General features: G+C 35.7%; 1 protein-coding gene across 2 annotated transcripts in view; it reads left to right on the top strand.

Moving 5' to 3' along the window:
• The first annotated feature begins 3,165 nt into the window (after positions 1–3,165).
• The window catches only part of fndc3a (fibronectin type III domain containing 3A), a 74,283-nt gene continuing 63,555 nt past the window's right edge, over positions 3,166–13,893 (top strand). The window contains exons 1-2 of one of the 2 annotated variants that reach the window (XM_038294359.1): positions 3,166–3,695; positions 11,240–11,380. In XM_038294359.1, the coding sequence (XP_038150287.1) occupies positions 11,270–11,380 (111 nt within the window). In that variant the 5' untranslated portion in view covers positions 3,166–3,695; positions 11,240–11,269. Of the gene's footprint in view, positions 3,696–11,236; positions 11,381–13,893 lie in introns of both variants that reach the window. The other variant, XM_038294358.1, reaches the window with a different exon arrangement.

Raw genomic sequence — 13,893 nt, 5'->3', positions numbered from 1 at the left:
TCTTTACAAAAAAATCCCCTATTTTGTATCATAGAGTATTTAACATATGTTAAAAATATTAATAGTTATTTACTCGTTTTCACATATGTACACACTGTTATCGGTCTCCGCCAAGTGACGTCAATTGTTTACCTCGGGCGCGGTACACTATGCCTTTTCCACTTAAAATGGCGTCTTAGCAACAAATGTCACGTGACTGGCGGAGACCGATTGGTGCTGAAATATATAACTGCATCAGAAAATATTTATTTTTTCTTACAGTTAACACAGAAACTCGACAGAGTTGAACATCCTTGCTGCAAGACAGGTTACTGACTCGCTGAGTTGAACATCTTGTATAAACTTAGAAAAAATGCAAATTGCTCATAATTCATATTTATTATTGCCCATATTTGTTTTAACGCGTCATGTTTGCAAGTGTCTTGCAGCTCAGCTGTGTTTTCACAGGCTTGCTCAGCCCTCCTACTGAGTAGGCATGGCGCATCCTGCTCCACTGAATCATTTTATTAAACAAATTTAAATGAGTCAGTCGCCGGAGGAAACTGTTTAACCCACGCTGATGCTTTGGGAAGTTGAGATTCGTGTTTGGAGCACTCTTCTCGCTGACCTGAGTATATATGGCAAGCCATTTTAACATAAATTCGGTTGTACCGCCTTTACATTCAAGGTACCTCAAATTGTTTTATGACTAGAAGCTTTAGCGATTTAAGATATCTCTAATTACATTCTGACTAGTCGAAATGATGTCAGATTTAACATTAACTTGTATGGAGACGTCAATTTAAGATATCTAGAATGAATTACTGACTATCTGAAATACACATTTCAGATATATGCGATTAACTTACGACTAGTCATAAAGTAATTTCAAGATATCTCGATTTTAGTTTTGACTAGTCATAATTCTAATTAAATATATCTCGAATGACACCATAATTCATGATATCTTAAATGTATTTTAGGATAGGAGATATGCAGTATTACTAGTGAAAACTCAATTATAGATATCTTCAAAGCAAATAATGACTAGGCTAAACAAATTTAAAGATATCTTGAATTGTAATTTCAACTACACGAAATTCTTTTTAACACATCTCTAAATTAATTAAAGATATCTTGAATTATTCAGCTTTTTCAATAAAGATATCTTAAATTGACATTCTGACTAGTCAAAATGTGTCATGATCTTTTTAATGGGCTTCCAGGAGGATCATTCCTAAAAAATTCCTTACTGTCAGTTTAATCCACAGAAGGAAAAGTTAAATCAGCTCCATTTACTGTTATTTTCAGCGCCCCTACATATGAATTACATATGTGTGATGCTTTAAATGACAAATCCGGTGTCGTAATTTGAGATATCTTGAAAGGAATTAAATGTAATTTAACATATCCCAAATTATTATTCTTCCTAATCAGTTTATGTGTCTACATAATTTCTAAATCTTTAAACCTGTAATTTGAAACTATGTCATTTTAGAGCTTGTATTGTTACCAATGGCGTAACTATCAGTAAGCAGAGACTGCAGTTGCTTAGGGGCCCCTGACCATTTTAGGGCCCCCTTCGCAATTGTGGAATGGGACGTCTGATTGCAGACATAATGGTGCGAAAAATTCCTCTAAAAGTCCAGCGGATTTTTAAATGACTGACCGGACCTTATTTATACCCCAACATACGGCAGATTTCAACAAGATGGTGAGCCATTTAAACACAATGCCAATACCAAAGCAGACCGTTGTACTTTTAATTACTATGTTAATAACTGTGTATAGTTCCTTAGACAGTTGGTTAAAATACAGTCATATAATATGTTTCAAGCAGCAATTAAGATCTTAAAAGAATGATGTATTTGCGTATTTTATTTTTTACACTACAGCTTGGAATTATGTGTAATCCAGAGTGTTTTACATCATATGGGGCCCTCCCAGATAATGTTGCTTACGGGCCTATTTGTGTTGCTACGCCATTGATTGTTACGTTAGGACAATTATTTCTATTTAAGCTTTGTTTGATCAGAAAGTGCTTTGAGCTAATCTCTTTTTCAGACCTTGACAACTTTTATTTTAGTTTTGTATAAAGAGTGTATACAATACGAAATTTCGTTTTGTACAGCTTTCATATTATACGAATAATATATAAATATTTCCTTTTTCCAAAACTGTTAATTGATTTGCTTCGGCCAAAAAAAATAATAGACATGTTATTATTATCATCATTAATATAGTCAATGAATGTAGTTATACTGATATATAACTGAAAACTAAATCCAATAAAAGAATGAATTAGACTAAATTAAATTCCTATGACTTCCTTAAGAATAATTATTTTTTTCTTCCTCAGTAGGACTTTCCCTGCTTAAATGAAAGTTGAATTGAAAACTCTAATTATTTGAGACCAGATGATTAAATTTTTTGGCCGTTAAGTATTACTCTCAATAACCGCTCAACAAGTCATCGATTTTATACAACAGAGCTGTTTGTTCCAATTTCTATTATCAATGTGTCCAGCAGGGGGAGCTCCAGATAATATATAGTCTATAGATAGATAGATAGATAGATAGATAGATAGATAGATAGATAGATAGATAGATAGATAGATAGATAGATAGATAGATAGATAGATAGATAGATAGATAGATAGATAGATAGATAGATAGATAGATAGATAGATAGAATGGTTTGACTGGATTACAGTTTAGATGATAAAAGTTAAACACACACAAATAGAAAACCATCTATCATTCTTTAACATCACACCTTTGTCTGACTTTCTGTTGGTCTATCACATAAAATTCCTTTAAGAATCTTTTTTTGATTGTAACATGAAATGATTAAGGAATACCTTTGCATAAACAGTCAAAAGGATATTTTCACCTTTAGTATTTAGAAACAGGCTAAGTTAACACACTTAGAAGCAGAGTTTTACATGCAACCTGGTGATGTCTCTAAACAAATTGGATTAAATATATGTATTTTATGTATTCAAAGAGGAGTACATCCAAATTGGAGCTTATTCTTTTGCAGACGAATTCTGTGATATCTGTGGCTGACTTGGACGAACCACTCTAAGACACGTCAACCATAGGGTCCTACTGAAAAACCAACAGAAATGTGCGCAACCAAACGAGGTCCGTGAATGCCTCACCCCGTCACCTCCCTCCGTTTGCTTACGAATATAATCGAACGCGCAGAGACAACCGTATAAATGCTTTCATTCACTACCTTGGAATTTAGGGGGATTCGTCAGAGTTACTCGGCCGCGCATGCGCACTAAGCTCCGGCGAGCAAAAAAAATTCCTGCCTTTTTATTATTCGTGGAACAAGGCTGTGGATGGAAAGTTATCTCGATAAAACTAGCGGCTAGGCTTAGCGTTTACCGTTGTTAGCCCTGTACTGTTTAGGACGTGCTTAACACAAATAAGCCGCCGCTTTATACGACGAGGGGGAGGGAGAAAAAACACACTATCATCAACATCATCTCGCGAACTCTTTTGCTAGGTAGCATTAGGTAGCTAATGCTAGCATGACACATTTGGCCGTTTGCTGTGTTTATCCAGGTAGCTAGCGAGGTGTCGCTCTCAGGTGTTGCTGAAGGTAGCCCAGGGCTTGTAGCTTTGCTGACATTTAAAGGCTACCAGGAAGAATTGCGTAGGAAACATCACTGTGCATTGACTGCTGCTGCTGTGCCATCTGACTGAGTGAGTAACATTAGCTGCAACATTCCGCTCTTCTACTGCGATTATCAATAATATATAACCCCCTTTTATTTAAATTCCCCCGTAAGGTTATTATGTGTCAATGTGCTGGCTGAAAGGTTATGCTGGAGTTAGATAATAGACAGCAGTGACATAACGCTAAGTAGACACCTGTAGCCTTAGTAAACAGTTCAGTTAGCTTCAGTTGGCTAATAATATCATAAGAAACACATTCCTTGGATATTTACTTCAGTTTTATTTTTAATTAAGTCTGTATGAGCTAAATCTTCACAAAGTGTCATGGAGAGGTGGTGTTAGCACGAAAAACATATAAGCTTCTCGGATGTAAGATGGCCAGCTGTTACATCTGGAGTAGGAACCATGTTTTCCAGGTGTTTCAGCTGAACTTCTGCTTAAGTTGTGCCTTTTAGATTGAATTTCAGCCAGATTATTGTTTACAAATCAGCTACAGGTGTTAGTGCATTAGGGAGAGGGATATGAAACCGATTTTATATTACTTTGGTGAAATTGAGTCTGCTCTGGGGTTAAGTAATGACAAAAAGTGTTTTCTTTACACAATAAATATATAGACCTTTATTGGGGGATTTAATGTTATAACACAGTTTTGGTCTTAAAAATACACCACTTGCAGGATTGTTAAAAAAATAATATTTGTGAAACTAATTAAAAATATTCTGATTTATTAATGAATCTGGACCTCATGTGAGCTTTTTAAAAATTTCCTTATGGATCGAATTAGTTGACTTTTGAATGTAATTGAAATTGGTTTGTAATCGCAGGCCTTATGGGTTTAATTTAATAAACGCAACTTTTTTTTTTTCTTTTTTTTTTTATTAAACCAAACACAAATCTGTTGCAATAAGATTTGGTAAATTGGAAGAATTTTAAGTAACATACCTGGGTTACATTATTGGCATGTTTGCATTATCATAATGTAACTTGCTGTATCTGATAAAAAGCCTGTTTTTAGAGCTGCTTGTTATATTAACACAAATCAAGAGAATTGAGCATGTAAGAAAGCCATGAACTTGCTGATAATTACATGTCAAAACCTTTGAAGTGTGGTGGTTATATTGGTGCAACAAAAAACAAAGTTCTTGCCTCTTTGTAAAGGAAATCTTTGGAGAACATTGAGTAATGAGTTTAAGCAATGTTAAGACATGACCCAGTGTAGGAAGGCAGTGCAAAAGCATGGCTTTGGTGAGGTTCAGCGATGAAATAAGAGATTTGATTTGTCATTCTTGCTCCACTTTAAACACTATTCAAACACTGATTGTTTGTATTAGGGCTACGACAATATTACAAAACTACCTGGATGCATTGCGTTTGGTCATTGATACAAAGTATTGGTTGTGATAAATGCACATTTTCCCCTCTGCTTTAGCTCATTACATTTTAGATTAATAATGTGCACAGTGATATTTTAAAATATCATGCACAACTTTTATATATAATAGAAATACACATTCAGGAGCGAGCTAAAGGGCTGTTGTATCTGCATATGTCTTAGTCGTTTAAAAAAAAAAAAAAGAAACCAAAATTCTATAACATAGTACAAACTTACAAACACATAAAAACCTTTTTTTCAACCCAACAACATCTTCAAACAAAAAATTAGATTAGAAAATTACATTTGCTTAAAAATTACAGTAAGGTTGTACTGATGATCCTTATTCATTTGTCACCGAAAAAATACCATGAAACCTTCAACAATAGTCTTTCATTGACATTATGTCAGTGAAGTTTTTGAAAGACTTTGTAAAAAAAAAATTACTTGGAAATGTCTTTTTCAGTTTTTGCAAAATCCTATAGTTTACCCATATAAACAGATGCACTATGATTTAATTCCTAGTGGTGTATAGGTGGGATTTAAAAGGAGATGCTTCTTTCCATGCTTTATTAGTTACACCATGAATAGCTTTAGCTTCCTTTTTGCATCTGTAATTGCATGAATCCTTCAAAGCATAAAAACATGGTCGCTTGGAACAGTTTCTGCTGATTTCTTCGCTCCACAAAATCCTTGATGTGAATGTTCCATAGCACCACATCCAAAAGGTGCTCTATTAAGTTAGTCCATTGCAGCACCGGAGAACAAACAATGAGATTAAAGCTGCACAATAAGCAGCAAGTTTACAGTTATTTCCATATTACTATAGGCTATTCAGCTAATTGGATATCAATTATCACTAAGTGGGTTTCTTTACACTGGATATATATTTGTTGACTCTTGTTTAATGCAGGATAGATAAAGTAATAGTTTAATAGAATAAGTTATTGACAAAATGGCATCGACTCATACATTTCTTTTTTTTTTTCAAAACCTTTTAGAGATTAAAATGAGGTATACCTTTTTTTTCCTACTATCTGCATGGACCCCTCATCACGTTAAAATTTTGCTGCCAAATGGAGATGCTGAGCTACACTAATCAGGAAGTCTTGATATAAATAATAAAAAAAAAATGCTGAGTCGTCCCAAGAATACATCCTCTAAACCATTATATCAACGCCAGCCTGAACCAGTAATACAGAGCAGCATTGTTTACACCAAATGTTGAGCCTAAATAATTATTTGAGTTAATGTTTCCTTGTCATCAGCCCCTGCTGTTTACACAAGTGCAACTCACTCAATTTCCCATTTTGGGATCATTCTCTGTTAATCTGGAAGGTGGTTGTTTGTGAAAAATCTCAAAAGTTGATTAGTTTCTAAATCTCTCAAAGCAGCTTCTCCGGCTCTACATAACCATACCACGGTTAAAGTTACTTAAAATCCTTTCTGTCCCTATTCTCATGTTTGGTTTATACTTGATGAGTCTTTATGACATCAAGATTCAAAAATGGATTGAGTTACTGTACTACCATGCATATTGGTTGGTTTTCTATTTATGTCAACAAGCAATACAACCTAATGAGTTTGGCATGAATTGTGTATATGCTTTATCTGGTATTATAATGCACATACACACTATTCTGGTGGGCTCAAGGTGGAGCATGGAACTGTAACAGCTGTTCTTCTGAACAAACAAAAAAGATATCTATAATCGGGGAAACAACAGATGTCGCCACAGTTCGGATACAGAAGTATAAGTGCTCTAACAGGAAGGTTGGATTTTGGTTTTGCTGTATTGCAGCTGCAAAAGGAATACAAGATTTGAGTGGGCTGGTGTTTTTACCTGACTTTTATTGAAGGGCTTGCTTAAATATTCATTACTGGGTTTGTTTTTTTCAAAGACGGAAACCTGAAGCAAAACAAGGAAATAGGTGTTTATGCTTATACAACACTAGTCAGTTGAGCAGAGTAATGCCTCCTAAAATAAATCATTTTCAGGGGTTTTTCTTTTTAGAATACAGCTGCAGGACGGCACCTTTAACATTTTCTGATCGGGGGTAGAGTCTAGAATCTAGATGTTTAATCCCAACAGATCGTTCAGCCTCGGAGGGGAAATCCAAATCATGTCAGTCCACACTTGTCATAATAGTTCCTTTAAATCTATTTCACTCACCATCAGACTGCAGACTGACTGACGTTTAAACCGAAGGAAGGGAGGGGCTAAATCTAACAGATAAGCCAGATCACTCTGAGGTTTAGAGACGCATGCGCTGGAGTCCAATTAGGTTCAAGGACACATGTCCCTCTTCTGTGATGGTATTTGTGTTTACTTCTTCTAAACAACATTTATGTATATTATTTTATCACTACATCGTTATTCTTATGTTTTCCATTCCTCTGTATCGCTCTGTGAGAATGTAATCTAAAGTTTTACATGATTTTATTTAGAACATTATTATAAGCCTATTAATACCAGCCTGTTTGTTGTTCATTAGGTTGTTATAGACACCATTGTAAGCCTTTGCTCTTGTGTTTGTCATTTAAAGAGTTTGAGAAGACATTGGGCAGTATTAGGTGCTTGACTAAGCAGTGGGTGGGGGAGATGTTTGGAAAATTCTCTATAAATGAGGTAAATGGTTTTCCACTCGAACATTTAATTCAGATAATTTTGAACTCAGATCTGCGCTTGCTTCCCCCACAACTTTTATGAATATACATAAATTATTGCGGCTTTCAAACGGGTGTGTGAAAGAACTTTTCTGAAAACCTTAATAGACCCTATAGATTCTCTTAATGTCAATGAATTTCTTTATCTCTAATGTTCTTGTTAAACGTGCATATTACTTTGATTTTAACTAGTAGAATCTGTTGTTTTTCTGCTGCAGGTAAAAGAAAATTGGTTTAGAAAAAAATTATAAAATATACTACAAATTCAAAGTATTTTGGTCTTAATTTAGCTGTTTTAGGTCGATGTACTAGAACCTACCACATTAATTGTCATTTAATACAACTCTCAATATGCACAGAGGCTTAAAAATCAGCTTTTAAAAACCTGCGTCTCTTCTTTTACCTTTAGACAGTTTATTTTTTATTTAATCTTTTAATTCTAAAACTAATAAGAACCTTCTAATATTGTTTTTTTAAATAATTGTATTGCATATTATTTTATAAGGATTTAATAATATCTCAGTTTTTATTGATATTTATTTTGGGACCCATCTGGGCCAGTTAAGAGTTTTAGTTGATAATCATGAACACTTTTTATACTACTTAAATAGGTCAGATTACGACCCCTAATTTAACTAAAGTAATTCTTTCCAACCTTGTGATGGTTATGGCCGGGTATCGAAACCTCATAATTTGATTTGATTCCAAAGGCCTGTCACAATAATACATTTTTCTGGATGATAAATTGTCCTAGAAATTATTACAATAAACAATAATTTTCATTTACACTTGAGAGAAACCTTTTTTTCATCCAGACTTAAAATTAAGTAAAATTAAAAGTAAATTTAATTACAAGCTCACCATGTAACTAATTGATTTTTTTGTACTGTTAATACCAGTAGATACATCTTAAATATCTAATTTCTTGTTTTTGTGAATAGATATACCAGTACGCATTCCAGAGATCCACCGGAACTGTTATGTCTTTCTTTTTGCTGCTTATTTGTCAATAAATAACTTAAAGTCCATTCATATCTGGTAATCTGTGTTTATGTTAAAGCTAAACCTTGAATCACTTGGGAAGATCAGGTTGGTTTCAGATATCGGCTGCTATGCTCAGCCCAGGTATCTGTATCAGTTGAATCTGTGCATCTCCAGCACATTTTAATATTTTTCAGCAATTTAATATTTATATGGAGTAAAATGTTGAAAACTCTAAAGTATTGCATAAGATAGAGTGCTTGTTAACCTAAAATGCTCTTCTTTCCTCTTTGAAAGATCATTTTGAACTACACATCTGAAAATAAGATACTAGTACAGTAATAATCAAGATGAAGATATAGTCTGGACTCGGGAGAAAGTCCTACCTGGGAGTTTCCAACAGATTGACCCACTTTAAACTGCTGGGTTGGCAGAGGGAAAAGAAGATGTTTTCTTGAGCATCGAAAATAATCAAATCGTTGGGTCAGGAAATTGATCCTGAATCGAATCGCTATGATGGGTGTGATTTACACTCCTATTAATGGGAGGATTTTTAGAATCAAGTGGCCAACATGATATACTGAAACAGCATAAAGTATATATATATATATATATATATATATATATATATATATGCTGTAGTCAGCAGAGCCTGTGAGCAGAGCGTGGAGCTAGCGACGGAGTGGAAGAAATACGGTGGAGTGCGGAGCGGTTTTTAATTCAAAAGCAGGAGCGAGGATTTTGCGCCGCTCCAGTTTGCTACGATGCTCTCACATGCTCTGGTTGTGGAGAGAGCCATTTTGAAAATGGATCGCATACATGCATTATATGCTATTATCTCATTTGCAGTGGGATACAAAGTGACCTTTTTTAACGTAGTCAAGTAAAATAAATTGATAATTAAATAGGAAACTCGGGGCAACATGAATGGAGCGAGGTGTTACGTTCACAGCTGGGAAACAGTGCGATAATTTAACAGCCAGTTAAATAAGACAATACTTATGTATCGGTCACATCATTAAATCGAACAGCGTGTGTCCTAGGGCCCTGGTATGATTACATGAAGTAAAAATGTCAAGAGTGGATTTTGAGCGGAGCATTCTGGCGCAACTTTAAGGCGGCATAGCAAATGAGCGAACATCATCCTGAGTGGGAATTGGGCGGCGCTCCGTTCACATGCTCTGGTAGTCAGTATGGTATTTCTTGCGATAAATAAATTCCAAACTTAATTTGAATCTGTTAAAATAAGATGGAACTAAAAAAGCTACATTTTTGACTCTCTGAGTAACCGTAGCTGAAAAGATTTATAAATGTCCTGATGTATTACCGCAAAGTTTAAAAGTGTTGCTTGACTTTCGGTTCCATGGATGAATATGTTGACTAGCTGGAGTCAAAGCTCTGCTCATCTCTTTGAGTTATAAGTTATTTCTTGAACAGACGTTATGGGGAACGCTGCTACTGTAGGTCTAGGAGAGCGACCTCCACGGACTGGACCAAAAGCCCCCATATGAAATCCTCAATAGTCCCGTCTGCCCATGTATTAAATCTGAAGTAAAATAATTTAATTCATTAACAACATTGTTCGCTGCCTGTTTTTCAGTATAATGTAATTCACAAAAACCTGCTGGCCAGGGGGAACAAATCAAATCGCAGGATTTTCTGGATTGGTTTTTAAATTGAGAAAAATGTAATTGGTGAATTATTAATATACCCACTACTATTGATGCTAGACATTGTTTAATTAAAATCACATTTCCTGTAATTCAGTACAGACAGTTAAAAATTAGATTTAATCATCAGCTGTTAATGCAGTAGAAAACATTATCTGGTGGGCAACAGTTGGCACATGATCTGAACGAAACATTCAGTGGAAGATGGGTTTCTTTCGTTCCAAAAGAAAAGGTCTGAATGTTTTTTGTTAGTTTTTTTATATTGAAATTTTAGAATTTAAAATCTTTTCTCTATTCTGGTCCATAACTTTACCAGATTCTGGACTGATGTTTATTCTGCTGACACAACAGTATACCCAGCTCAGGTTCGACGCATCATAGAACAAGTTACAGGAAAAGGCCAGTTGCTTCCTGGCCGACGTACTTTACAGCCTCATTAAAGATTGGAAATTTTATTTAGACTTGCTTAGAGCTGGTACTTGTAAGGATGTAGTGTTGTTCATCAACATACTTGGATAAATGTATTCCTGGCTGGCACTAACAGCAGCCTGCTAATGCTTTAAAAGTGGCTGTAATAAAAAACAAACAAACATGAGAGCGGACTCGGACAGAACTGAATGTGGTCCCTGTTGGCCCTGCATTTAGCAGTGAAATCAGCAATAAATCTAAATCCAGTCCTTCTATATATTTACACTATAGGAGCTTGGTGGTAATCTTGGTGATGCAGTCGTCGTAATTTACAGGCAGACAGAAAATCACACCCCTAAACAATCTGAGTAAATGTTGTTATCGGCACGGGTCAACTAACTATCAGAACATGACGTCACCGCCTTTGTCATCCACTGTATGCTCTCCCATTGACAATTGTCTTTTTGCAGCAGCACCTCTTCAGTGGTGTGAATGAGGGAGACATGGCAGACCACACGCCACCTCTGGAGTCTGGCCAGCTTCTCAGCCCCGAACTCCCAATCCTGGCCTCACCACCGCCCCCAGCCATGGTCAACGGAGAAGGCCCCCAGCAGGTAGAGCTCTCTCCCTGTGCAAACTCATTATTTGTTTACTTTTACTCAGTCTCTAGCAGTTCAAGGGCTTTAGGTAAAATGCTTGTTATTTGGGGGAAAACACTTTCTTTTTGTATTGATCAGCAAGATCCTGAGATCATTTTGAAAGCATCTTTGACTTTGTAGAATGTTAGTTAATTTTGATCTCCTTTAGCCAATATGCAACACGTGTAAATTTCCCTGTGAAAAGGTTTAACTATCTAGATTTAGGTAAACCTGAAGAACTTTAATGGATTTTTTCTTTCATTATTCCATTGACTTTGTGCTATGTGCCTTAAAGCCCTCAGCATGATGCTGTTGCTGCTATGGTTACCAGTTTGGTTCTTCCAATTCTTTTAAAAAGAATATGAATTGAAAGTGTTTTTTTTTCTTTTTGGTATTATTATACTTGCAGGACAGCATCTTAAAGCTATTTTAAAAACACATTCATGAGAAATTCTTCGGTCACCTCAAAGCTGCAGCAGCTAAATTGTGTTTTTGTTTTCTTTTATGCATATATCAAACATCAAAAGTAATTTTCTCGTTTGCTTTAAACCAGACCTCAATTTGTGTATGTTGCTACTGAAGTAGTTACACTGGAGGCAGAAAAACATGAATATTTTGTGCAGTGTTCAGTGTAGGAAAGTGTTTTCAAAGTGTTTGATTGTTTAGATACCCCCCCCCCCCCCCCAAAAAAAAAATAAAAATAAAAAGATAAACCCACCGAGGTTTATGTTTCAGACATAAAAAAAAAACATGCAAGTGTTTGACGCCCTGCTTGTTAGGTTGTTTAGTGATTACGATTTAATTTCTGCAGTGCCTATTTGCTGGTTATCTTGCTGTTTAATGACACGACTCTTTGGGTAATAGCTTAACTAAGCTCACTAAAGTTCAGGCTTAGTTAAAGAAATGTATTAATTCTGTTCTGTAATAAAGTGCTGCTTTTTATTTATTTTTTTTGTATTTGTTTTTTTTTATTTCGACATCTTTCTAAACTATGTCCTCTTTTAAAGCATTGTATCCCATGCTTGACAGTCTGTTTTCTTACTTAACTAAGTACTGAAACAAAGCAAACTGATTTAGCTATCCTTTCATCAGTTGCTCATGAACCGTAGTTCATGGGTAGCAGCTGCAGCCTGCTAATGAACCGCATCGCTCTCAGTTTTGATAGCCATTTTGCCATATCTGTACTAAATATTGGTTGTTATCTCCTATCAAGCCCTGTCAGTATCAGACTGACGTTAAGCAACCCTGATAAGCCTGAGTGATTTCTTGTCATTCTGGTTGCGACTTGTGTGATTTGTTTAAACTTTTTTTTCTCTCCCTCTGATTTCCTGTGGATACCAGTGACCCCATAGTGATCTTTCAGAGACTTCTTTTGTCTTACCTCTGGCAAAGCTTGTTAATATCAACCCTGCCACATGGCGATGTCTTGCCAACCAGCCTCTGTCATTTTCCACTGTGGAAAAACCCTCACCTGAACAAGGCGTTTTCTCACTCGGATTGGATTTTCCTCCTTTTGCTCAGTAAGGAGGGAGTTGTTCTCGATGAATTCAGTTATCTTACCACCACCTTCCCAAAGGTTTCCTGATTGCCTGAACATGCCCACCGTTACTGTTTGCTCTGTTTTATGAGAGTTAAAGGAATAAAACGCTGCTGTTGCCTCCTGGCTGTACGCGTTACCACTCTGCTGCCCACAGATTTTTAGACCTGTAAGATTCCCCACCATTTTCACAGTATTTAATGTAAAATACACAGTGTTTAGTTCCTAGGCTTATGATTCTTTTTAAACAAATTAGATAGGTCTCGAGCCTATGCAAAACATGGATTTTACACAAAATGATTCTCAGAAAACACGATTTCAACTCCTTGGTTCAGGCTTTTTTGACCTTAAAGAATAAGCTGTTTTCAGGGCTCTCTCACTTTTATGCACATAAGCTGGCTGTGCCCCCCCCCTGCCTAACTCAATGTTTGCGCTCCTGCTTTCTCCTCTTGAAAATGGCTGCGAACAGTTCCTCAGTAGTACAACCATGCAACTTTGACCTTCATTCAGACCTTAAATTCAGAAGAAGAGGAGCTGCCTACACAACCAGCAAGGATGCAGGAAGAAGTTTTTAAGCTGGTGCTAAATGATAAATCGTGTTTGTGCTGAATAGCAACAAAGCAGCACACAAGATGCATCATTTAAGTGCTTGCATCTTAGTCATGTGCAGATTTTCAACATTCTGTTGGTGTAAATACTCAATTAATGAGTCAATCTGAACTTCATTTATCTTAGTGACAAATTTTTTTTGTTTTGTTTTCAAAAATTTTTACTTTTCTCTTGTATCCAGGAGGTTCTTGTAATCACGAGTGGCAAATTTTCTTTAACATATGCTGCATAAAAAAAAAAAAGAAAAAACTTAGAGTTGCATTTAAATTCTATCTACATGAAATGATAATGACCCCACCCCCCACATTATTACTGTCCATTTCTTGTCTATGGATTGGAAGTT

This window comes from Cyprinodon tularosa, unplaced genomic scaffold, assembly GCF_016077235.1.
Source record: "Cyprinodon tularosa strain WSP-4 unplaced genomic scaffold, ASM1607723v1 ctg34, whole genome shotgun sequence".
NCBI lineage: Eukaryota > Metazoa > Chordata > Actinopteri > Cyprinodontiformes > Cyprinodontidae > Cyprinodon > Cyprinodon tularosa.
The sequence above is the reverse complement of the archived record's forward strand: the minus strand, read 5'-3'. Positions and strand labels throughout refer to the sequence as shown.